The sequence below is a fragment of the Podarcis gaigeae genome, assembly GCF_964106915.1.
Source record: "Podarcis gaigeae genome assembly, chromosome: 2".
In the NCBI taxonomy this organism is placed as follows: domain Eukaryota; kingdom Metazoa; phylum Chordata; class Lepidosauria; order Squamata; family Lacertidae; genus Podarcis; species Podarcis gaigeae.
The window spans coordinates 25,000,897-25,026,386 of record NC_139679.1 but is presented as its reverse complement, the minus strand read 5'-3'; the positions used below and the strand labels follow the sequence as shown (position 1 = coordinate 25,026,386).

At 41.1% G+C, this 25,490-nt stretch overlaps 1 protein-coding gene across 6 annotated transcripts in view; it reads left to right on the top strand.

Moving 5' to 3' along the window:
* The window catches only part of PRKCA (protein kinase C alpha), a 191,878-nt gene that overhangs the window by 1,993 nt on the left and 164,395 nt on the right, over positions 1–25,490 (top strand). For all 6 annotated transcript variants that reach the window (XR_014561332.1, XR_014561333.1, XR_014561334.1 and 3 more), the window contains exon 2: positions 7,852–7,883. Coding sequence is in view for 2 of the 6 variants with exons in the window: in XM_083727536.1 (XP_083583662.1) it covers positions 7,852–7,883 (32 nt within the window). In the remaining 4 variants the exon portion in view is untranslated. The remainder of the gene's footprint in view (positions 1–7,851; positions 7,884–25,490) is intronic.

Here is a 25,490-nt window from a genome sequence, read left to right as displayed (position 1 = left end):
ATGGATCTTGGGTCTAACTGCGTAAGGCTGCTCTTTCGCTCTTTCACTATTTCGTGTGAGATTCTTTCCCACTGTTGCACCACGATAAGTACTCTTCACCTCCCCCCCCCCCCCAGATCAGGAAGTCAAGGAACGGACGTTAACTGGGGAGCTACACCATCATAGATTGGATTGCACACTGTATAACTCTCCCAACATCACAGCAGAAACATCTGGAGTGAGATTTGTCATCCCCATGCTGAAAGTGTGCAAACAACACCAACAACATCTGCTTAAGGGATTGTTTTAAATCCCATTCAGCCACAGGGGGCAACTTTCGCAAGCAGCTGCATGGTGTAGTGGTTAGAGTATCAGACTAAGACCTGGGAGTTCAGGGTTCAAATCCCCACTTGGCCATTAAGCTAACTGGGTGATTTTGGGTCAGTCACTGCCTCTCAGTGGTGATTAGTTGAGGAGAGGGAGAATTGTGTGCTCTGCATTGAGCTGCTTGGACAAAAAGATGGGATATACCATATTTTTCTGTGTATAAGACTAGGTCCCCCCCTAATTAGGGTGATGTCTTATGCATGGATATCTCTCTCCCCCTTTCTTAAATCTGAGTCCCCCAAAATAGGGGGCATTTTATACCTGGGGGTGTCTTATAGAAGGAAAAATATGGTGAATGCAACAACAACAACAATATTACAAAACAGATGCAAGACACCCTCTTCCTCCATCACCCTCAGCGGTCCTTTTTCTATGTCTCATCTTTGCAAAACGGCTTTTTGGAGTTTCCTCTTTCCATACACAAAGTTTCTTTGTTGCACAGACCATAGATACAAGATTTTGTATCTTACCATAGGATGTTGTAGGATGCTGCCTAGTACTGAGTTAGACCAATGGTCCATCTAGCTCAGTTTTGTCCATCCTGTCTGCTAGCAGCTCTCCAGGGCTTCAGACAGATTTCTCTCCCAATCCTACCTGGGGATTGAAAAAAATCTTATACATTATTGTACTCTGTACTGCACCAGCTTTATCTAGTGAGACTTCCAACTGCATTTCACTTGAGATAAAGAGAACCCTTCTTCAAATTTCTTAAACTCACTGATGGAAATTCCCTGTAGTGATGCTGTGGGCTATCAGTTGCCTTGTGTATTGTTCTATTTGCTGCTTTACCAACTTACTTAGGTAGAGGCTTAACTAACCACGTTTCTGCCCCCCTGTCGTCTGTTGAAGTACAATTTGCTACCACCCCACTGCACCCTAAAGTTTACTGTACGTGCTTATCTCTTGTCTATTGTGTGCAATCCATTTATTGACTCCAAAGGCATGCTCCATGGAGGATCCAACCCTTGCAATCTAATTATTTTCTGTAGCTGATCTCTTGCCTGCCCTTTTGGCCAGTCTGCACTCAAGATGTTCAGATGGATCTCTCAACATTTTTATTTTTATTTACTTAAAAGCGGCTGAAGTGAGTAGGGTGGGGAGAGATTTTGAATTAGGTCAGAGCAGTATTGCTGGAGGATTTCAGCTCTTTCCCCATGCTATCCCATCCTGAAGTAAAATTAAGGGAAAAGAACAATACCTGTATTATTTCCTTGAAGGGTAAAACAGCAGCTTTCTGTATGTGTTGACTATAGATCAGGAAAATAGTGTGTGGAAATATGATTTCCCCTTGCCATGCCATTGGTCCAATCAAATTCACAGTCCTCCAAAGTAAAAATTTAAAATATCTGCAGATCTACTCTTGGAGCTCCTATTATCATATGTAGTTTGGCTTTTGTTTACCTAGCTGACAAGGAAATTGTTGTACATAAATTTCACCCAGGGGAGTTATTTTCTGCTACAACCCTACTCTCTAGAAGTTTACTTATTGTATGTTATGTTACATTCATTTCTCTACCCCTGTTGCAATCCAACCTGAGTCAATGTACAAGTTAAAATGATTTTAAAAAGCAACAGCACAGTAACATTGCAACATTAGAGGTGGTATCCAGCAAAGTACTTCTCCTAGCAGAAGGACTTTGGGCTGTGCCACAGAACTTCCCCTCTCTACTTATGTGCACCCTCCAAATTGGTCGCTGGTTTTCCTAACATTAAACTCCAGAAAAGGCTGGAATGCACAAGTAGGCTTTTAAGAAGTGCTAAAATATATTTGCAGTTGTCAGAGCTCTGAGGGGAGGTGATTCTGTAAGAAGGGGGCTACCACTGAGAAGGCCCTTCATGCTAGTTGCCCAACCCAGACGAACTCTGCAGCTGAGCAGAATATTCAGATGGCAGTAGGGAGAGAGAGCGGCTCCTGCAGGTATCCTGGTTGGCAGACATCAAAACCTTGAACTTTGCCCTGTAGTTTATGGGCAGCCCATGCAGCTCCTTTAGTAGTGGTGTAATATGTGTGTGGTAGGATACTCCACTGAGTAACCTTGTTACACGGTTGCAGCATTCTGCAGCAGCCCTGGCTTTGGGACCAACCTCAAGCAAAGTCCCAGATGATGGAGCAGATTCACACTATCCAGTCTAGAGGAATGTTCACAGCGGCCAGGCTATCCCGATCCGGAACCAGACATTGTATGTGTACCTGCCAAAGGTGGCATTCACTTATAGCTACCACTGCCACCTGAGTTTCTGTGGATAAATACAAATCAAAGACTACACCTAAACTGTGCTATTACCTGTTTCTGGAACCAAGAGCCACCCATCTCTCCACAGGACCTCCCAATGCCAGGACTGAATTACAGTGGTACCTCTGGTTATGTACTTAATTCGTTCCAGAGGTCCGTTCTTAACCTCAAACTGTTCTTAACCTGAAGCACCACTTTAGCTAATGGGGCCTCCCACTGCTGCCGCATGATTTCTGTTCTCATCCTGAAGCAAAGTTCTTAACCCAAGGTACTATTTATGGGTTAGCAGAGTCTGTAACCTGAAGCGTATGTAACCCGAGGTACCACTGTACAGTTTTTGGCCCTCATCTTAGCATCTTACTACACCCATACACTTGTTTAGGAGCTGCCATAAGATGCCAGTGAACTCATAACAGAGTGCATTCTCTTTAACCGCAGCATAAGTTGTCCTACCCATTGAATTCATTTAGTTTTTCTTTCTCCTATATATATTCCCCTTTAGCAGTTGGGTTATGTCATGTACACAGTGCTTGCATGCAGCTGTTCCACTTAACCTTGATTTTGTAACCACTTCATGCATATAAGCATTTGTGTGCATGCTGCCCTTCTTCTTACACAGCCCTGTCACTTTACAAACTCTTATGATTCTGCAGTTGCTTAGGACGAGATTGCTTGAATCTCTTGCACTGAGTTTGGTATTTCCCTTTTTTGTGTTTCCTGTTGCTGCCTCTGGTGGGCAAGGGGATTTGAAAATACTTTTGCAGATTGCACCTCTTAGATGTTCATACTCATAAATAAGATTTATGCGCATAGCCGATACGGAGGAAACTAATAAAAACCACTCAGGAGCCACAAGGGGATAAAGCAGTGCTTTCTTTCCTCAAGACAATGCCAGGCTGTTACAATGCCAGCTAGCTGAAGTGGTGTTGTACGTCGTTTGCATGCACATATCTGGCTGTGGTTTAGACTGTGAATGGTTGTGCACCTTGGGCTCATCTTGAATGAAGAAAAACGAGTGTTCATGTTGTCTTATTGTGAATTGCTTGTATCCAAATGCATCCATTTTATTTGCATGCTGCAACTTATTTGTCCGAGAGTATGGTATGGACTGGATACTCAGCCATTCCCATAGTATCAGCTATGAGAGAACCTTAGGACTTCCACGTGTCAGGTCTATCCTCACAGGCAACCCTCCCTTTTACGTGCATTCAACATGTGTGTCACTGTGTGTACGCTCATCACGCCGAGCCAGAAGTGAATTTTAAAATGGCTAAAATGGCCCCAGAAGAGGCGTGAAGAAGCCAGAAAAGGCGCAGGAACAGCACATAGCAATCCCATGGGCTTTCACAATTGCAATCCCAAGAGCCCTTGCACCAAGGACTGAGGCCTGTGGAGAGTTTGAATTTGAGGAAAGAGGTTGAGAGAGAGGGGTTGTGTTGGAGTTTTTGCAGGTGTGTTTTTTTTCCTTGAGGTGTTCTTTGAGATGGCACCTAAATGCACCACATCGTCATCTTCCTCGGGGGATGACAAACAAACCCAAGAGGCAGCGAGTGGTGCCCGGGAGAAGAAAATCCGGGCATTGGAGGTGGCGAGTGCATGTACAACTACAACTGCCAAGGTCCCCAGCCATGTGCAGGATGAGGTCCTGTCGAAGGCACATGAAGCACTGAATCTCTGTGGCTAAAGGACATGAACCATCAGCATATCCCCATTGATGGCAGCACCTTGCGCAAGAAGACTCTCATACTGTATGTGCACTTCAGGCAGCCTGAGAAGGAGTTCTGAGCCAGTTCTGGCTGGCTGACCCACTTCAAACAATGCTTCGATTTGAAGAACATTGGCACCTGTGTTGAAACTGCATCCATGGACCTTGAGGCTGCCCAAAAATGTCTTGACCAACTGAAGAAACAGAAGTGCCAGCTGGCCATCATCATGTTCCTCCGCAAGACATCATCAGCTCCACCAAGTGAGTCTCACCCACAGCCAAGCACTTTGGGGGTACTGGTCCACCCTGCTTGTCATTGTTTGCAAATTGTCCTTCAGCAATGAGGAAGACTGAGTGCCTCCATTGCCACCATTCTTACCCGTATGGTAGGGCTGCTGGTTTGTAAAAGGGTTTTTCTAGGGTTCCCAGAGGTTCAGAGGGTGTTTGCAGGATGCTTCAATTATACGCAAGGTGACTCGGAACGTAACCCCCGCGTAAATGGGGGTTGCCTGCACTTTGGAGGAAGCCCTGCTGAAGAAAGCATTCTGCTTGTCAGATGATACTTCGAATCCAGTGTTTGTTACTAAATATTTTTGTATTGCCTTGGTTAGGAAGAGCACAAGGGTAGCTTCCAGTGTCTCCCTTTAAAATACACACAAGCAAAAGCTGAGAACTTTCTGTTGCATGTGCATTAAAGGAAAATGTATGGATTGTGAATGCATGAACCCTTAATACTTTAGATATTTTGTGTTTGTTTTGTGCTATAGTATCAGACTTTGAGTACTAAGTGTTGTCTAAGAAGTGCCAAAACAAAAGTTTTCTTGGCCTTGACATCCTATCACAGGGGAAAGCCTGTTTCTAAACCTATGCCCACTTACTTGTGTTAAGTTCTGCTTAATACAGTGGGGCTTATTTCCAAGCAAACATATATGTTTGCATTTACAGCCCTTCATGATATTTATCCCAAGGCGGTTTACAATATAATTGAAATAAAACAATAATATACAATAAATAAGTAAATTGATGTGATTACATAATTAATGCAACACACACTTAAAATATCAGTTGAAGCAGTCAGGTTAAGAAGCATTCAATTCCAGTGTTTTAAAAGCATCCCAATACTGTTTTGGAAGACAAACCCAGTTAAAATGGATAGAATTGGTCTACTGCATATCATTCCACTTCTGTGTACTTGTTGAGAAGTCCATCATATGGGCATGCAGAACTTTGGAGAGAGAAATGAGGAGGTGATAAAAATGATATAGTTGTTTACATTTTAAAGATAATGCCCAATTTATTTAATGTAATTAGAAGAGGAAAATAATTTTGGGGGGAATGAAACAAAAAGAAGAGTAGAGTTATATAGATATAAAATTGCTGTAGGGCCCATTTAATCATGTTTATAATGATAGCGAATACAGTTTAAAACTGCATTGATAAAAGGCACTTAATCACAGGCTGCATTTGAATGGGGAAACATATCCTGTGGCTGGCAGGTGACAAGAAAAGTTGTTTTCTACTGCCTTTTCCAGCTAGGAAGGATTTTTAATATTCTTCAGAGACAGCATGCAGTAACCTTTTTCTGCTTCAGAGATAAAATATAGGCGCCTTTTTAATGAGAGTCTGGGAAACTTCAGAAAACCTGTGAATTGTAAATACAAAATTTGGGTAGCTGTTCTCTAAAGGGGCAGCACTGTTAACACCACTGTCACCCAATCAGTTCTTTTTTTTAATGTTGCAATTTTTTCCAATACGCTTGTAAGCAGAATCTAAGCTTTAAAAAAATTGTTTAATTGTAGAGTATTTGCAGTGAGAGAGAGAGCCTAGTGGAGGAACCACCACTTTTTGGCCCCCTTCAATGAAGGATCAGAAAAAAAGTCTGTACCACTCAACTTCAATTTATTACTAATATATATAGAGAGAGAGGGAGGGAGAAATTGCAGCCTTTACCCTTTCCTGCTTTGCTTCTATGTTTTCAATACAGTAAGCCCGCAACTTACACAGGGGTTACATTCCAGGAAGAGCACCTAAAGCCAAAATTGTGTATAGTCAAAACACATTGGGTGCAATAGAGGGTGGGATTGCCAAAGTATTTTTTTTTCCTGTACACCTGCCTGCTTTCCATTCCATTTTATTTATTTGCCAAGTTCGTAAAACTGAATTAGCACCAGCTAAATGTGTGTAGGTTGCAAGTGTACTGCACTTATCTTTAACTGTGTTAAAAATCAATAAATCAGAGATAAAGTAATCTGTTATGTGGCATCAATTGATTACTCGTTTTATTTAGAAGTTAGTTCTGTCAAGTATAGAAACTTTTAAAAACACGAAAAAGGGATGCTCTGATTACGTATTAGTAACTTTCAGTAGCATCAATTTAGTTGTTAGTTTAGCATTATTGCTTATACAGTATTGCATTTGACCTCAACAATCTGGCTATCTTGAGACAGTTGCAGCAGTGTTTTTTAAAGGTGGCATGTATATTAAAAAAATGGTGGTTAAAATAAACACCCTTCAATATCAGGACGGTTTTCACAAACAACATTGTTAAGCTTTGTTTGAATTCCTCTGTGTGTTTAATTTTATTCCCACAGATTTCTGCATATAAACAAAGTAAATGTGTGTGTGTGTTTGAAGTCTCCACTTCACTGTGGAAAAAACTTGTGTGTGTGCCATCCTACAGTGTTGCAGGCTGCTCCTAGCAAGTAGGTTTGAGTAGTATAAACTAAGTATCTGTATATAAACACCTATGAGGAAAGTATTTGTATATGAGCTCCTTAATGTAGCCCCCCCCCCGAAATGCATGTTAGCAAAATAAATAACAGAGGTTCATGTTTGTGTTTTGTCAACTGGTAGAAATTCCGTTTGTCTTGCATCCTTATATATAAGGCCAAGCTATCTTTTTGTGAGTGTGTATGTGTTAGTTTTTCACTTAGATTCTCTTAAAAGAAGAAAAGGCAGGAACCACAACAAAGGGGGTAGGGGGCTATCAAGGCCATCCAGACAGTTTTGAGAAGGTGAATAACTAGAATCTTGCAGCTCTAGTATTCTCACTGAATCCAACAAATCCTTGGAGATTAGGTGTTTTGGCCCACTTACTAACAAATGTATCTCACTTGCCAGTTTATCACACACACCCCACCTGATATTCTCCTGCATCGCAAGTATATTTTGGACAGTAAAACAAGCCAAGACAATTTATTCCTTTATTAGTGTTGCTGCATACAAAGTTGTGGGCTGCATCCATCAAGAGCCATAATAGTATTAATGATATGAACCCTTACATTGTGAATATAATGCATAAATTGTATCAGAAGGTAATCTTTGCAAGTTAATTGTTCAGAATTTTTTTTGGTTGAGTGTAAAGAGGCTGAGAGCAGAACCCTGTACAGGGCTACTCATAAGTAAGCGCTATTAAACTCAGTGGGACTTACTCCATAAGCAGAAGTTAAGAAAACTTATTCCTTTGACAGGAAATAATATTGCTGTTGCATATTACGACAACAAAAAAAGGTAACTTTGTCTTTCTCTCTCTTTTTCCTTGCCTAGGGGGTTTGGCAAACAAGGATTTCAGTGTCAAGGTAAGTAAGTAATAATGGCTTCCATTTCTGCTTTAATCATGAAATCTAGGTGAAATATACCGCAAGAAGGAATTAATTATGCTAGAAAGAAAGAAAAGTATTAAATTATCTAAAAGGATGTGTATTATTTAATCATTTATTATCTCATGAACTGTGAATCATGCACAGAAGAGTTTCATTTCAGCAGAGTTTCCTAAAATTAAATGTCATGTAATCTGCATATAGAGCACTCTTTAATTTTTCATGAAAAGAATCTTTGTGGTTTATTTTTGTAGAGAACATTTTTCTTGTCGGGAGCTGCTGTCTCTGTGTGGGTGTTCTGAATAGTGGATTCGCTCTCCATTGGGCTCCCTTTAATGCTCTAATCCATCTTTTCTCTCCCTTAGTAATTTACATGGTTTTCATGAATACATTTAGGTGGACCTTTGGTCTTTATTTTAATCTGTTTATTCAACTGAATGGAGTAAAATACAGTAAACATTTTTATTGTGAATGAACTTCAATTCAATGTCAATTGTTCAGTGTTAAAATATTGGGACAGGAAGTAACTTTATTTACATGAGTTGCTCTATTGGCCATAATATGGCTGTATTTTTGTTCAGTGCTTATTTTCACTAAACTGTAGGATATGTACAGAACACAAAACCCTCAAAGCTGTCTTATGTGAAATTAAACTATTGGTCTCCCTAGCCCAGCATAGTGTATGTTGAGACAACAACTCTCCAGTTACTCAAAAGAGATGCACTGCTCCCAGATATTCTTTTGATTGGCTATGTCCAGGATTAAACTGGGAATGTCTGCATGGAAAAACCTACAACTGAAATTTGCCCTTTCCTCATATTCTTAGGTCCATAGCCTGATTTTCTAAGGTCTGTAGGTTGATCACCATTTCAGGTTATCAATATATTTCTCACTTCAGCAACCTCCCTCGTCATAACTCATCAGCGTTCTTGTTTGCTAATTGTATATGTTACGTTTTCCTACCATGGAGACAGGTTTGATTAAGTGGGAATAGCATTTGGTCTGATGATTTCATAGATTTTAGGGCAGCTGACAGTGGCAGCTGGTGAATTTTGGAGTTGGTGTGACACTTGCAGGTTAACCCCCCCCCCCAAAAAAAAACCTGTTGTCTTTTGATCTGCTTATACACCGTATAGCAGGGGCCAGCAAACTTTTTCAGCAGGGGGCTGGTCCACTGTCCCTCAGACCTTTGGGGGGGGGGAGGCGGCGGCCTATATTTTGAAAAAAATATATATGAATGAATTCCTATGCCCCACAAATAACCCAGAGATACATTTTAAATAAAAGGACACATTCTACCCATGTAAAAACATGCTGATTCCTGAACCATCCGCAGGCCGGGTTTAGAAGGCGATTGGGCTGGATCCGGCCCCCGGGCCTTAGTTTGCCTTGCTGTATAGGCATGTTTTGCTAGCATGGCTGGGAGATACACATGAGTTAAGTGTGTTGTGGTGACTAAGATTTTTGTACAGTGAGCCAGGAATTTTTATTTGAGGAAGATGCTAAAGGGGGAATTAGCACATTGGCTACAAAAGGCAAAAAGCGCACTTCTCCCTATGTTAAAGTTTCAAAAGCAGGCATGGTGTGGTGGCTGAGAGTATGCGCTGGGACAACTCCAGTCCACATTTTACCGCAGCCATGTATCCACTGGGTGACCTAACCCAGCAAACTATTTTTCACTCTCACCTCCCCTGTACCTGTTTCCAGGAGAGGGACGAAGAATACTTTAGAGATAATATATGTGAAGTACTTGGAATTCCTTGAACAACTGTATCAGTACTGTGTAGTATTTTCTATATACCTCGGGTTACATACACTTCAGGTTAGAGACTCCGCTAACCCAGAAATATTAGTTACAGATAGGTAGCCGTGTTGGTCTGCCATAGTCAAAACAAAAAAAAATTCCTTCCAGTAGCACCTTAAAGACCAACTAAGTTAGTTCTTGGTATGAGCTTTCGTGTGCATGCACACTTCTTCAGATACACTGAAACAGAAGTTTCCAGACCCTTCTATATAGTGAGAAGGTGGGGAGGGGTATTACAGAGAAACCAGTAGGAGAACACTTCAGTAGCACCTTAAAGACCAACTAAGTTAGTTCTTGGTATGAGCTTTCGTGTGCATGCACACTTCTTCAGATACACTGAAACAGAAGTTTCCAGACCCTTCTATATAGTGAGAAGGTGGGGAGGGGTATTACAGAGAAACCAGTAGGAGAACACTTCAATCTCCCAGGACATTCTATACAAGATCTCAAAGTAGCTGTTTTACTACAAAGGAATTTCAGAAATAGACTGGAAAGAGAAGCTGCTGAATTGCAACTTATCACCAAACTTAAAACCATGGAGAGACCTGGTCTGAACAAAGACATTGGATTCTTATCTCATTATACATGACAAAGCCATTTTTCACCTTCTCACCCCTTGCTTTTTCCTGTAAGACCTATTGCAGTCGTTAAGAGTCGTCAACAGGCTCATCACAGCTATCTGCCAATCACCCATTCCCACCACCCTTCTGAGTAATACCCCTCCCCACCTTCTCACTATATAGAAGGGTCTGGAAACTTCTGTTTCAGTGTATCTGAAGAAGTGTGCATGCACACGAAAGCTCATACCAAGAACTAACTTAGTTGGTCTTTAAGGTGCTACTGGAAGGAATTTTTTTTTGTTCAGAAATATTACCTTGGGTTAAGAACTTTGCTTCAGGATGAGAACAGAAATCATGTTCCGGTGGTGCGGCGGCAGAGTGAGGCCCCATTAGGTAAAGTGGTGCTTCAGGTTAAGAACAGTTTCAGGTTAAGAACGGACCTCCAGAATGAATTAAGTTTTTAACCCCGGGTACTACTGTACTAGCCCAAAATTTGCAAAGATTAAGCTTCTACCCCTCACAATGCCCTGTAATGAGAGCATACTGAAAGCCACATCTTCTCACCTGGTGTTCTTTAGTTTTTCCAGGAATACTAAAATGTGAATACATGCAGAGGCGTAGGAAGGTCAGGTGGTACCCAGTGTGGAAAATTTCTTGTCACCCTCCCCCCATTGAATTATTTATTTTTCGCCTGCAAAAATGGTTTTACCTTATTTCCTATTTTCTTACAAAGGAATGTGGATTCTGGGCCCCAGATAACAAGTAGGCGACTGTGGACAGATACTTAAATCTACAGGATGGATTGTGTTTTGGCTCCACTGAATTGAAATTTCAGCCTTCACGACATATGAAAACGGCCAAATACCTGGTGCCCTCCAGGTATTTCAGGCTGCAACTCCTTGTCACCCCTGACCATTGGCCATGCTGGCTGGAGCCCAACAATACCTGGAGATTAATGGGCTACAGAAGGCCAGCCTTTATATGGCTTTATGGTTGAGTTGTGGTGTTCTGCCCTGCCCAGAAATGACCAAGGATTCCACCTTTGTACAGTGGTACCTTGGGTTAAGTACTTAATTCGTTCTGGAGGTCCGTTCTTAACCTGAAACTGTTCTTAACCTGAAGCACCACTTTAGCTAATGGGGCTTCCTGCTGCCGCCATGCCGCCGGAACCCGATTTCTGTTCTTATCCTGAAGCAAAGTTCTTAACCTGAAGCACTATTTCTGGGTTAGTGGAGTGTGTAACCTGAAGCGTATGTAACCCGAGGTACTACTGTATTGGTCTTAAAAACAACAACACACCCATCTATTTTTCTTGAACATCCTCAATTAAAATTTTGAATTTGAGTCTGTAATGGAGGAAAACTCTTGCGTTAATTACAGGGTTGGCTTGTGCTGACAATCTGCTGAGTTGTGGTTGTATCATAAAACTGAAATATAAAACTGCTAGCCATTAAGTTCATTCTCATAGCTGTCAACTTTTCCCTTTTCTTGCGAGGAATCCTATTCGGAATAAGGCAATTTCCCTTAAAAAAAGGGAAACGTTGACAGCTATGTTCATTCTTCAGGTGTTTAATTTCAGAAAGATAGGTTGCTTTTGTATGTGTTAACTTTGCTGTTAACATTGACATATTTAGGAGTGTGCAAATGACCATTTAAAGATGCAGTAGTTTACAATGCATGTGCCTCGATTTCTGTCAATGTCCATGATTGATAGTAGCGTGGAATATTCATGAAGACTTGATGACAGCCGCTGGTCAATGAAGTAGCTATTTTAGGCAGCTAGAATATTCAGTTATAAGCTGTCTAGGTGTGGGTAACCTGTATTTGTTGTACAAGTGACTGGATAGAATTTTGAACTGAGGGGATATGGATGGCTGTGTCTTTGTGTTACTGACTAAATAGTATAATAGTGTTATGAGTTTGTGGGTACTAGTAAAGGTAAAGGGACCCCTGACCATTAGGTCCAGTCCTGACTGACTCTGGGGTTGCGGCACTCATCTCGCTTTATTGGCCGAGGGAGCCGGCGTACAGCTTTTGGGTCATGTGGCCAGCATGACTAAGCCGCTTCTGGCGAACCAGAGCAGCGCATGGAAACGCCGTTTACCTTCCCGCCGGAGCGGTACCTATTTATCTACTTGCACTTTGATGTGCTTTCGAACTGCTAGGTTGGCAGGAGCAGGGCCCGAGCAACGGGAGCTCACCCCGTTTCGGGGATTCGAACCACCAACCTTCTGATCAGCAAGCCCTAGGCCCAGTGGTTTAACCCACAGCGCCACCCGCATTGTGGGTACTAGACTCCCCTAAATTCTGGGATCCAGTAAATGTTAAAATATAAGCCAGGCCAGTTTCCTGACCAGGAAATTGCCTGGGGTGTAGGCTGTTAGGAGAACAAATGGAAGGTGATGAGTCATTAAGAAAGTCATTAAGAAAGCAAAGGCTCTGTGCCAGACTGCAAGTGGGTGGGGCCCCTCCTCCAGATCTGAGTTACTTAGAACACAAAGGCAGAGTTTGAGGTGGTGTGTTTCCGGCTGACTGGGATGGAGGGGAAAGGTTTCAGTCTGGTAAAAGTGGCTGGGGAGAAGGCCAGAGTACAAGGGTTGATTTCTGTTTGAATCCATGGCTGCAGCTATGGGAGCAGTAAGACCCACTTGGAGTGTTAATGTTGTGAGCCCCTCCATTGTAGGCTCAGGTTGTATATCTGTGTAAATAAACCATATATCATAAAGACACCACACTTTCCACTGTGCCTCATTTCCAAAAGGAAACACAGACCCTGGGCGAGTGCCTGGGACCCCTGGAATCTCATACTGCTCAGACATAGGAGTGGCACGTTACAATATTTTAATAGGTTTTTGTTTATCAGAATATTGTACTTGGCTTATATTCAGAACAATAAAAGATTTTTTTAATAAGAAATTTTGTTAAATTTCAGTGAGTGGAATTCTGCTGATAGGATGCTGCTAGGTGAAGGGGGAAGTGTTTTTTTGCCCTGCAGCCCCCTCATTCTCTGACAAGTTGTGTTGGGAGACCCTCTAGAATAGTGGCAGTGGAGGAAGGCTGCAAGGGAAGGGGGAACTGGCAAGAACTGTCTGCCTTCTTCTGCCAGAGGGAGCTTCTACTGGACCAGAGGCCCACCGGTGAAGGTCCAAGTCGTTGAGCTCAATCCAGAAGATGAATTGATAAAGAGGAAGATACTGCTATGATGCTTAATTAGTCTGTAAAAGAAAAACAAAAAGAGATGTAGCTTGGTGGTGGTGAGTGAGTGAAAAAGAACGCTTAAAACACAGTAGGTGGAAGATAACTAATGAATGTCTTATTCAAACTCTTAAAAAAGGAGAGAGGAAAAGGTGGCTGTACAGCTACTTCAATACTATCCTAAATCCAAGCGCCTTCCAACAGTGACCCCCCCCCCTTGGGTGTCTTAACTGTCCAGTTCTAAAAATGCTTCCTGGTTAAATATACTTTGGATTGCAGCTCTGGTAAGGTCACTGTGAGGTGATACATTCGAAATAGTGTTAGTAGCAGATAAGAACCGACTTGCAAAGTCATGCATAATACAACTTGAGACAGTTCAAAGCTTTGGGTGGTGTTCAGCTAAGTTTTACTCTGAGGAGACCGCTTAAAATTAATATGGGCCTAACTTGGTCATGGTCATTAATTTCAATGGATCTATTCTGATTAATACGTAGTTGAATGCCACACGTTTTCTTGGAGTGCACATTCTCTCCAGCCACTAGGTAAAGCTGCCATATTCAGTTTCCATTGATATTTCCCCCCAACCTGGTACACTACCTAAGAATGATCTCTGCTTTGTGCATATATATATATATATAGTTTCCTACCACCACTAACTTCTGTAGTTTGTATATGACTGTAGACAGAGCTAGTGAACTACTGTACTGGGTTTTATATTTTTAAAAAGGGGAATCAGGCACTACTTCATCCCAGTGCCCCTAGGTGTAACTCGAAACCTAATCTATTATGCCTGATCCCTCTTCCCACTCCCTATCTTAAGAGAGATACTAGTACATTTTATGGCCTCAACACTCTGCCCCCTGCCCCTCCCACTTCCTGTTTTGCGTAACAAACAGGCCTGATGAAGATTTCTGGAGAACTCAGAGACACTTGCTCCCTGTTTTGTGACAGTTTGGTTTTTCTAACGAAAGTATTGTCATACTATGGATTCTAGAAGGCATTTTTTGGGTACATTATCTCTGTAATCCTTGCGGTAATCTGGTAAAAGAGGTCAGCGTTGTTATCATCGTATTGCGGAGGGGGAGGGGGATGGAGGAACTGGGACAGAAAGAGAAATTGAGGGAACCACGCTTAAAGCCATCTGCAGTTCATGGCTGTTTGAACAGGGAACTTTGCAGCTCACACTTGCCCACTAAAACTACATGAGCCGTACACGACATGCTGCCAACAATCAGTACAGGTTGGACTGAACAAATTAATTGTTTTGCTCCTTTCCTTCCCCCGTTCCCATTCCAACAAACTTGGCTTTCTTCAATGGTTTACTTGTCTGCTGCTTTTCTATGGTAGGCTCCCCTCTGCAAAGCACTTCGTAACGTTAGACTTCAATTTCAAGATAATTCACTAAGAATTCACAAGAGAGCCCAGCAAATTTAAATAGCCATAAAAACAACATTTCCAATAAGCCCCAAACATCTCATATTAATAGTCACTGTTACGCTAAGATTAAACAATCGGCTAATAATTCATACTGAATCCTAACAATAAAAAATAAGGGAATCTGTACACCCGCCAAAATAGTGGGCATGCTATGCAAAACTTAATATTGTGTCCATCAGGAACTTCTAAACAAGTCTACTGCTGTCCTAGGCAGGGTGGATTGGACCAGGGAGAAAAACTGGTCAGTGAGCTTTCCTGTTGCTGCTTTTCCTCACACTGGCAGCCCCGTTTTACTACCCCTCCAGAGCTGTAGACCCTTGTTGGGCCAAAGATGGCATTCAGGAGCTGCCAGCAAATCACTTCTACTTTGGACATAGCTATGATTATTTCTGGCTGGCCGGTCATGTTAGACATGGCACCCCACAGAGTACGATCATCAGGGTACTTTTTATTTTAGCTGTGTCTGTTAACAGCATAATTTCCTTTAGGCAGATTTCAATTGTCAACCCATAACACTTCTCTAGGTTCGCGGATTATAGGCATTACAACATTCTTTAGGTTTGTCTTCCAACAAGTGCAGTTTCTTGTGGAATAATGTTAGAGCAAGCCATAAATTGTTAAGCAAGCTTCTAACAGACTTCTTTGATTAGGCAAGCGGTGGTGGGGGGTGGGCAGGGGAGGGAAGCTACATTTTGTCTGCCTTGAAAAGTAACAATCTTCTTAAAAATAATTAACCTTGCTTAGGTGAATGTTTCGATACCTGAGGGACTGCGGTTGAGCCCTGAGGCTGTGTGCTCTGAGCCTTTGTAGCTGGCTAGAAATATCCTCCTTCCCCTTCTCTGCACACTTTCTGTTGCATTATTATAGGCATAGGCAAACTCAGCCCTCCGGATGTTTTTGGCCTGCAACTCCCATGATCCCTAGCTAACAGGACCTGTGGTCAGGGATGATGGGAATTGTAGTCCCAAAACATCTGGAGGGCCGAGTTTGCCTATGCCTGCATTATTACCAGCCAATCTGCCAATTAATTAAGGAGTTTCTACAATATGAATATCCTTAAACCGCTACAGCTAAAACTGCACAGACTCTAGGAGCACCTCACATTCATACTGCTCTTTAAAAAAAGAAACTGTGAACAGGATATTATAATTCGGTTATAAGGTCATACTTTCAAGATCTAAAATGCTCTTAACTTGCAATAACTTAGGTACTTGAGAGTGACCTATAAATGCATGTCAAGTTTTCATCAGGCAGTTTGTGTCTTCTTCTGCTTTTTCTTTCTGTGGTTTATTTGTCACTTTTGGGCATTCGAAACTGTCGGCCTCATTTGGTCATAGTCTCCATTTGTGACATTTGCTTCTACCATGCAGTAAATGCTCAGTTTAAGAGCAGGTTGTATTTAAGAGTCCTTTGAAATCCTCACTTTCTTTATGCAAGTGTTAGAAACTGTTATATTACAGTTTCCTTGCTGGATAGGGTATATTTTCATTGGCTGGTATCCAAAGGCTGTGGATTTTGTGCAAGCCTAGGAAGGCATTTCTGAGGCCCTCTGAAATGGTATGTACTGAGATGCCCTCTGAAATGGTATGTACTGAGATGCCCTCTGAAATGGTATGTACTGAGATGCAGCAGGATGAAACTGGGGGATAACTTAGCCCCCATTCTCATGTTAATGAAGTTCTTGTTGCTCATGCATGGGATCTGGGCTATTGTGCTGTGGACACAAATGCTTGTGGCAGGTATTTCCCTGTTTAACTGTATTGGTGGTCTTTCAGCTGTTGTAAACTAGTATCATTTATGTATACCCAGACTATTTGTTATTAGGGGAAACTTTTTTTTCCTTTGGAAAGCTGAAGTTTCTCATTTGTTACGGAAAAAGAAAGAAAGACTCCAACCCTGTTTTTTTGCACTGAAAGCATAAGTTTAAAATTAACACACATTCTGGCAGTTTATTTTGCAGAGCAAGCAGGAGAACACACTGACTATGAAATTAATGGCATTTATTCTAATACAAATTATGTGAAGGCATGACAAGGAAATTACTGGAAATTAGACAAATCTGTCTGTCTATATATATATTCCCGAATATGAATGCTCCCTGTGTTAAGGAAATTAAGGGAAGATAAGCACCGTGCTTTGCTCCTTTTCATTAACTGTACAAACTATTTCTGTATGAAGCATTGGCCCTTCTTTCTCCTGGCTCTTCCTTTTGAAGAAATTATTTTCTTGAGGAGCAGCTTATAATTACTTCAGGGAAGGAGAGTGGAGCTCGTTGGAGAATTGAGAGGCCAGGAGGCATTCATAGCACGCGCTTCTCTGCTTGTAACCTAAATAGTGGTGTTAATGGAATAACTATTAGCCTTGGTTCCATTAGAGCAAGCATTTTTCACCCACATTAATTATTACATAAACAGTGCTGTATGGTGTGTTCAAACTTTCCTCAACATTTCAGTGCTTAGAATTGGTGATAACCAAGTAGGGTCTCCAACTACATTACTTAAAGTTTGTTTAAATGTGGTTTTGGTTCTTCGTCTTCCATTTGCCAGCTTTTTGGGGGAAGAGTTGTATGGTGGGAGCAGCCCTGTTGTCTTGCTGTGTACACACTATAAGTCTGTGTGCATGGTTGTGCATGCATGCTTTGGGGGAGGCCTTGATCTTTGCTTCATTGCCATGGCCAAAAAAGCCAGAATTTGAGTAGACACCAGTCTCAAAGTGAAGTACCGGTAGTCATTTTTGTCCTAGACTGGAAGATCTGCATGCGCTCAAAACGTTCATCAATGACTCTTCATCAAATGTTGAGAAGCTAGATGTGCACAACACTAGCACACGTCTGTGGCAGCGACTGGGAACAGCAGTAAGCAGAATGTGAAAACTACGCATCCCTTGAAGCTTTTTTTTTTTTTAAAAAAAGCAATTTGTTTTGTTTTGTTTTAAAAAGTCATTTAAATTATTTTAAGGAGACTTTTATGTGCAACTGCCTGCCTAAACAAGGAAAACAAAAGACGAAAAACAGTACAGAATGCAAAACATGAGCATACTGCACAGCAGCATTTAAGGTACAAGGCACAGAATACACAACCAGAGAGAATGTAATTGAGCAAGACCATCTCCTAGCTAACAAGCTTCATAGCTGGAAGTCCCATTGAAAAATAAGTCTTCAGAGCCTTTCAAAAAGTCTGCAGCATAAAGATTTGTCATGGGCTCAGTGGGAGGGACTTCTGTAGCTGTGGGTTCAATACAGAGAAGGAGCTCTCCACGGTCGGCACCCATCCTGAAAGTTGCGTGTCTCTCTGTCTAGTCCTGTTGCAGTTCTAGTAGCAAGCACTATATATTTTTGTTTTACTATATTTGGAATGTGAGATCTTTTGAGAACATTATAGAGACCCTTTCAAATTGCTCCATGTAGCATTTCAGTCAGGTGCAACCAGAGGCCGAACTTCATGCTCCAGCACCGGGGGTGGGGTGGGTGGAGAGCAGGCAGGGCGGGTCCCCCCGCATTCCTCTTCCTCCGCCACTGTGTGCAGCAGCTTCTCAGTGGACTAAGACAGTTTCTACTGTGCCACAAACATTTTATTTTTATTTCACTTAGTTGAATTTGTGTAGAGAAAGTCGCTGAATTTGTCTTCACACAATTTGATTGCCATGCAGAAAGTTTCTGCAGAGAACAGTTTTGAAGTGGCTTTCATGTGGCAACTTTGATTTAGGAACTAGAACTAACAGAAGCAGTTTGTAGCTCAGGGAACAGCATATCCAACAAGACCTAGCCAGGGACTGGTTTTCTGAGCTTTTCATATTTCAGATTAGTCAGCAAGGCTACAGTCTACCAAAGGGTAACTCCATTTAAAGAGATTTGGGATCTCTTTGTTTCTTTGTGTCCAACGAAGGAACACAATTGTTAAGAATATTTTGGTGCCTTTTTTGTCAGACAACAGTGCATATTATGCACTTTAATAGTTTAGGGAATTCTTGCCTAACTCACTTAATGGGTACACAAAAGATATTGCTGCAGCCATAACTTAATGTTCCCTTCTCTGCTTCAGGCTTAATGAGAAATGATGTTACTTATTAATTTTGAATGTTTTATTCCTTGATTGTATCTGCCTTTCCTTTGCCCTCCTCAGCCAAGCAGGAATTGCATTGCCAATCAAAGGCCTAAATCCACTCGCTTCCTTAAGGTTCGCTTGAGAATGACGGGCACATTGCTCAGTTATGAAAAACACTTCATCATAAATACATCTTTGTGTCAAGCAGAACGAAAATCATTTGCTATTAACAATACTTCGTTCTGTGGATTGCTGTGCAAACTGATCTGTGTGCAGGGCTTTTCTTCCACCACCTCTGCTTAAATTCATTTCAACCTCTCACTTTCACCAAATGGTATAAGTTTCTCAACTTACGTTTTCTAATGTGTTTCTAATGTAGCTCGCCAACCTGATTTCTTTTCATAAAGGGCAATATATAAACTGAATAATAATAATAACAATAATAACTTGGAAGTGGTGTAAAGAACCACTTAGGGCTATATAACTTGATATTTTAATTTCCCACAATGCTCTTCCATGATGTTCCATCCAGTATATTTTTGTGGGACTTTAATAAGATTGCTAGACCTAACTTGGAGCATTAACCTGGATTCCCCCCCCCCTTTTATAATAGACACCTCATTCATGGTCACTCTTCTTATTTAACATTAGTAACTCCCATTTTAAATGTCCGGTTTTAAAATAAAGGGGCATATGTAGAAATAGAACAAATTAGGTAGCCTCATCTTGAAGAAATTCAGCAAGGCACCAAAGTCAGTCTAATGTGTTTCTAATATACAGCTTTTCACAGGAAGTTCCAGATGCTGCCAACTGCATAACCCATAAATATTAGCCTCTCCCTTTTTCCTTCTATTTAATTAGGGAAGCTGGACTATGTAGAGGGAAGTTTCAAACCCTAGTTCTGTTTGGGAAAACTTGCTGGATTATGTCAGCCAGGAAGTTGGATTTATTCATGTTTGTTTTTCTAACATTCAGAGGGCAGTAGATACCCCTACAAGTATTCTGAAAAGAAAACCTGGAATCACCATAAGGCAGAGCTTCCTACCTACATTAAAGCTGTCAGAGAGCTAGGGAGAACTTGATAATAATCAGTGGTATTATCTTGGTACAAGTTGTTGAGAGGTTTAGCACTACCAGCAAGAGAGGTGCTATATCCTAATCTTCAGGTGCAGCTCACCCATCAGAATGAAGTTCACTTAGATGTGTTTAACATAGACACATGGTAATAGTCACTATTTTCAGAAGCTGCAGAAACAGGAGCCCTTTTGTACGTATAGAAGTTAAGGCAATTACTATGTGTGTTGATTCAGAAACCAAAATTAAACGACACTGTGCTATTTGTACTATTTAAGACAAGGAAATAGCTGCATTTAGAAAGCAAACACCATATTGAGACACCTCGGTAAAATACCACATTCCCTCCCCCCCAAAGTTTTTGGGGAAGAATATGATATACCTAACGTTTTAATTGGGGCAAAGCTTTCATTTTTAACAGGGCTTTGAACAATCTCTTTCCCCCCCTCCCCCAAGTTCTAAATCAACTGTGCATGTTACAGACAACTTTGTAAAACATTTTGGATCATCTTTATAAGTAACAGGTTGCAGCCCATGTTTCAAACCTCTGCATTAACTATGATGTAAGTTATCTAAGATGTTATTATTATTAATAATAATAATTGTTATTATTATTTATACTTTGGTTTCCCCAGCCACTCTGGGCAGCTTCCAACCGAATATTAAAAACAATACAGCACCAGACATAAAAAACTTCCCTAAACAGGGCCGCCTTCAGTTGTCTTTTAAAAGTAAAATAGTTGTTTATTGCCTTCACATCTGCTGGGAGGGCATTTAACAAAGTTGCCTTTTACATATCCTTTGCAACTTTATCGGTGGCTCAATAAACATTCTGGGTTGTATGCAGCTAAATCATTGTGTGCATGGAATGACTTCTGCGGACTCAGTGGAACTGCCTCCAATCTCCTGAAGCAGATTTTAGGGTTGTGCAGGGATAGAGAGAGTGCAGTTTTCATTACTGTTGTGGGAACTATTCTGCATTCACAGTTATTTAGTCGGAGACAATCTTGTAACTTCCTGATTCTGCTTCTGGTAGCCACTTACAATCTGCTTGAAAAAATTTGAAGATTAATAACCATGCTACTTTAAAAATGTATTAGAGGGCTGAGTTTGGTGCTCTTAGTCTACAGAGTACAGTAGTTTATTCATTTGCCAAACTGGAAAACTCTCAATCAATTAATTTCTGAATATATGCATCCAGGTGCATTTTTTTCTATTTCAGCTGTGTTGAAAAGGCCATCAAAATTAGTCAACATTATTTCAGAAGCTGGTACAGAAAACTCCTAGTCCTGGCTAAGCTCCTGTGTGTTTGAAGAAGCTGTTTACAGTTTTCTAGCTAATGGGAACGATTTTCTGAAGGGCAAAATTAATTTACTTCTAATTTTACTATGCACTTTTTTGGTTCTTTTAACTCTGAGTGTATGTACACGTACACACACTTGTGTGTGTTCTGCTTTCAAACATAGACAGTAGAAATCTAGAACTCGCCTACTAGTGACAGGTCCTCAGTACATCATCACTTGGGGAAGAATTGCATTGTTTGTTTGTTTGTTTGTTCATTTGGGAACTTCAGACGTTTACATCCACAGGGCAACAGAATGTAGAAAAGTTGAATCCAGAAGTCTTTCACCTCTCTGTACAATGTATGAAAAGCTTTTGTGACACTTTGGGGTACCTAGATTACACCATGGGCATGCAAGCAACACAGATTGACTGCCTTAGTTCTTCAGCTCTCTCAGTACCTCAGTTTCAGGCAAGATCAATGAAGGCGTTTCAGAAAGTGATGGCAATTTGGGGTACTAGAAGCCCTTTTGCCACGATGTTTTGAAATTAAATTGCATATGACTAGGGCCTTCTGCCCAGGACATTATATGCTCAAGCTTGGAGTCACCAGACTCCTTTGATATAAGCTTTCTGTGAATAGGTGTTGTTGTTTTTTAAGTCATAGGTACTACATTGTCACCAATGCAGTACAGCCAGTTTGTACTCAGTTGAACAAAGAACTTTACATCTCATTTCTGAATGAGAAAGATTTTGGATATGTATTCTTGCTAAACATTTTATTTGTGATTCACTCAAATATTGTACTTGCAGAAAAATAGCATCCACTAACTTTGTGTTAAGTAGTTATTTTTAGCTGAAAGGTTATGAGCAAAGGCTAAGGCAGTGAACATCTGTGGATTCATAGTTCGTTCTTCCAGATACCAGAAATGGAATTGTCTTTATTAAACATGCAAGCATACTGAAAATAGGATAGCTTAACTCAGTTACAAAATCATGTAAGTACTTGGTTGGAATGTTAAAATGACCACTACAGCTGTATTTTTAAGACAGCATTTTTAGGTCAAAGAGGCAATATGGAAACTGTCTGGTGTCTCCCCCCTCCCAAATTTGATTGGATTGTTCTTCTTTTCAAGACAACCATGAAAAACTGTTCTGGTAAATAATTTGTGCAGACAGCAGAAGAATTTGAAAGAATTGCAAGTAATCTTTGAGATTTCCAGCACATTGCTATACATATTTTCTTGGTAGTAAGTGCAGCTGAATTCAGTGGATATTACTTCTGAGTAAGTGTATATTGGCTTGCAGCATGAACTAAATTAAATACAGTGGTACCTCAGGTTACAGATGCTTCAGGTTACGCTATTTCGGGTTGTGCTCCGCGCCAAACCCAGAAGTGCCGGAATGGGTTACTTCCGGGTTTCGGCGCTCGCGCATTCGCAGAAGCGCCGAATCGCGACCTGCATGTGCGAGTTGTGAACGCTGCGGGTTGCGAATGTGCCTCCCGCACGGATCACGTTCGCAACCCGAGGTTCCACTGTACTGCAAAAAGGGAATAGGGCATCTATTATGTTGTTTCACTTCTACATTTTACCTGGATTTTAAAATCACCAGGACTTTAAAAACAGAGTAGATAGCACTTTCCTGAAAGTTTCAAGAAAGTTATTCCTTTTGGAGACATTTTTTGTATTTACATCATGGAAAAATCACATCTGATGTTGTTGCCGTTCAATTTGTGATGCAGTAGATGTTTATGATATGTTTTTCTGCATGATTTATAGTACTACTGTAAATGGAAACATATGGCACATTCTTTGGCCTTCAAGGAATAATGTTTCATGTGTACATGACCACTAAAAGTTATGGAGAATTCTACCCTGAAGGTGTTTCCATAATTCATTTTTTTAAAAAAATTAAACCTGCATGCAATCTATTTGATTTTGCTTGTTGGATCTGTTATCATTTGCGGGGTGGGGAAGGTCTAGTTTATTAACTCCAGCTTAATTATTTCAAAGTTAATACAATGGCTAATACCAACAACTCTATGGCAATGCAAATAACCACATGGATCTACATGTGGGCTGGAGATTTCACACACTCTTCAGTGTAGGAGGAATGTGTGTAGTGTGGAAGGCATTCCACCTCATAGAAGAAAATTAGGGACCACCTCCTTGCACAGAGCATCTCATAGAATCATAGAATTGTAGAGTTGGAAGGGACCCACAAGGGTCATCTAGTCCAACTCCCTGCAATGCAGGAATCTCAGCTAAAGTATCCTTGGCATGTGGCTATCCAACCTCTGCTTAAAAACCTCCAAGGAAGGAGAGTCCACAACCTCCCCAGGGAGACCGTTCCACTGTCAGAAAAGCTCTTTCTGTCAAGAAGGTTTTTTCCTGATGTTTAGTCGGAATCTCCTTTCTTGTAACTTGAAGCCACTGATTCGAGTCCTACCCTCCAGAGCAGGAGAAAACAAGCTTGTTCCCTCTTCTGTGTGACAACCCTTGAGTTATTTGAAGATAGCTATCATCAGTCTCTTCTTTTCCAGACTAAACACACCCAGCTCCTTCAACTTTTCCTCGTAAGGCTTGGTTTCCATTACCAGTACATTTCCAAGCACAATTCAAAGTGTTGGTGCTGACCTTTAAAGCCCTAAATGGCCTTGGCCCAGTATTCCTGAAGGAGTGTTCCCACCCCCATCGTTCTGCCCGGACACTGAGGTCCAGCTCCAAGGGCCTTCTGGCAGTTCGTTCATTGCGAGAAGCGAAGTTACAGGGAACCAGGCAGAGGGCCTTCTCGGTAGTGGCGACCACCCTGTGGAACGCCATCCAGTCAGATGTCAAAGAAATAAACAACTATTTGACGTTTAGAAAACATCTGAAGGCAGCCCTGTTTAGGGAAGTTTTTAGTGACTGATGTTTTAATGTGTTTTTAATCTCTTGTTGGAAGCTGCCCAGAGTGGCTGGGGAAACCCAGCCAGATTGGCGGGGTATAAGTAATAAATTATTATTATTATTATTATTATTATTATTATTATTATTATTATTATTATTAATTATTATCTTGGTTGCCCTCCTAGGCAACCAGCTTGATCACTCAATCAGTGCTCCTTCAATGCACACTGACTCAGCATAGTCATGGGGGCGTCCCAAAATGTGCAATATTAGTATGATATTTGTGCCTGAATATAGATAGATAGATGATAGATAGATAGATGATAGATAATAATAAAAAATAGTTTGAGATTACTTGCTTAACTTATTCCAAGCTAAGTGAAGTCTTTTCTATTTCTTGTGATGATCCATTGCACCGTGCCCAATTCTTGACTCTACTACTGTAGTAAACATGCCCATCGGAACTGAGGACCAGCTAAACAGATGGAAACCTCCGCTGGATCCAGAAACCTTCCGTCAGTGGAGTGACGCAGCTACATACAGCCCGTTGTTTTGCTATTACAGCAAGTGATGTCTCTTGCCCCAGCGTCAGATGCTGTCAGTGATATAGTGGGAGAGAAATCGGTATGTTCCAAGTCTCAGGGTTATTCACAGGGCCATCTGTTTCCCATATATAACCAGAACATCTCTCACATTCTTATCCTGATACAGTATATCTCATTTATTATGAATGAAAGCTAATTGTCTGGTTAATGCAGGATTCCAGCCAATGCTTAAGTATGTGTACTGCTTTCAATCAAGTATTTGTTTCAGTAATTAAGTTTGTGGGGTTCCCATTGAGCGAGAAATGTAATCTCATGTATTTTAGATGCAACAGGCAACACTCATAAATTTTTCATAGCTGTTTCGCTGGTGTGACACATGGAAGGATAAACTGCATGTTTGTCTAGAGCTATCCTTTGATGTGGAACAGGACCTTAGTTTTCTTTCTCCTCCTCTTCTTCCTCTGGTCCATTGTGCCTATTTTCCCTTTCCTCACGTTATAAAGTGGGTGGAATCATGTCACTTTTACAATGGAAATATTTCATACAGTGTGAATCACACTGCTGTTTCAATATGCATTGACATTTATCTGTTTAATGTAACAGGAACCCTTTAAGGTAGAACCAGTGACAGTATATCACATCTGACTCAAAACCACAGAAGTCAGGAATTGACTAGTCATCTGAAAGGGATTTTGGCGTTTTCTCCTTCACTCACAGACCTTTAAAGAGTTGCTACTTTCAGATATAGTAGAGAAT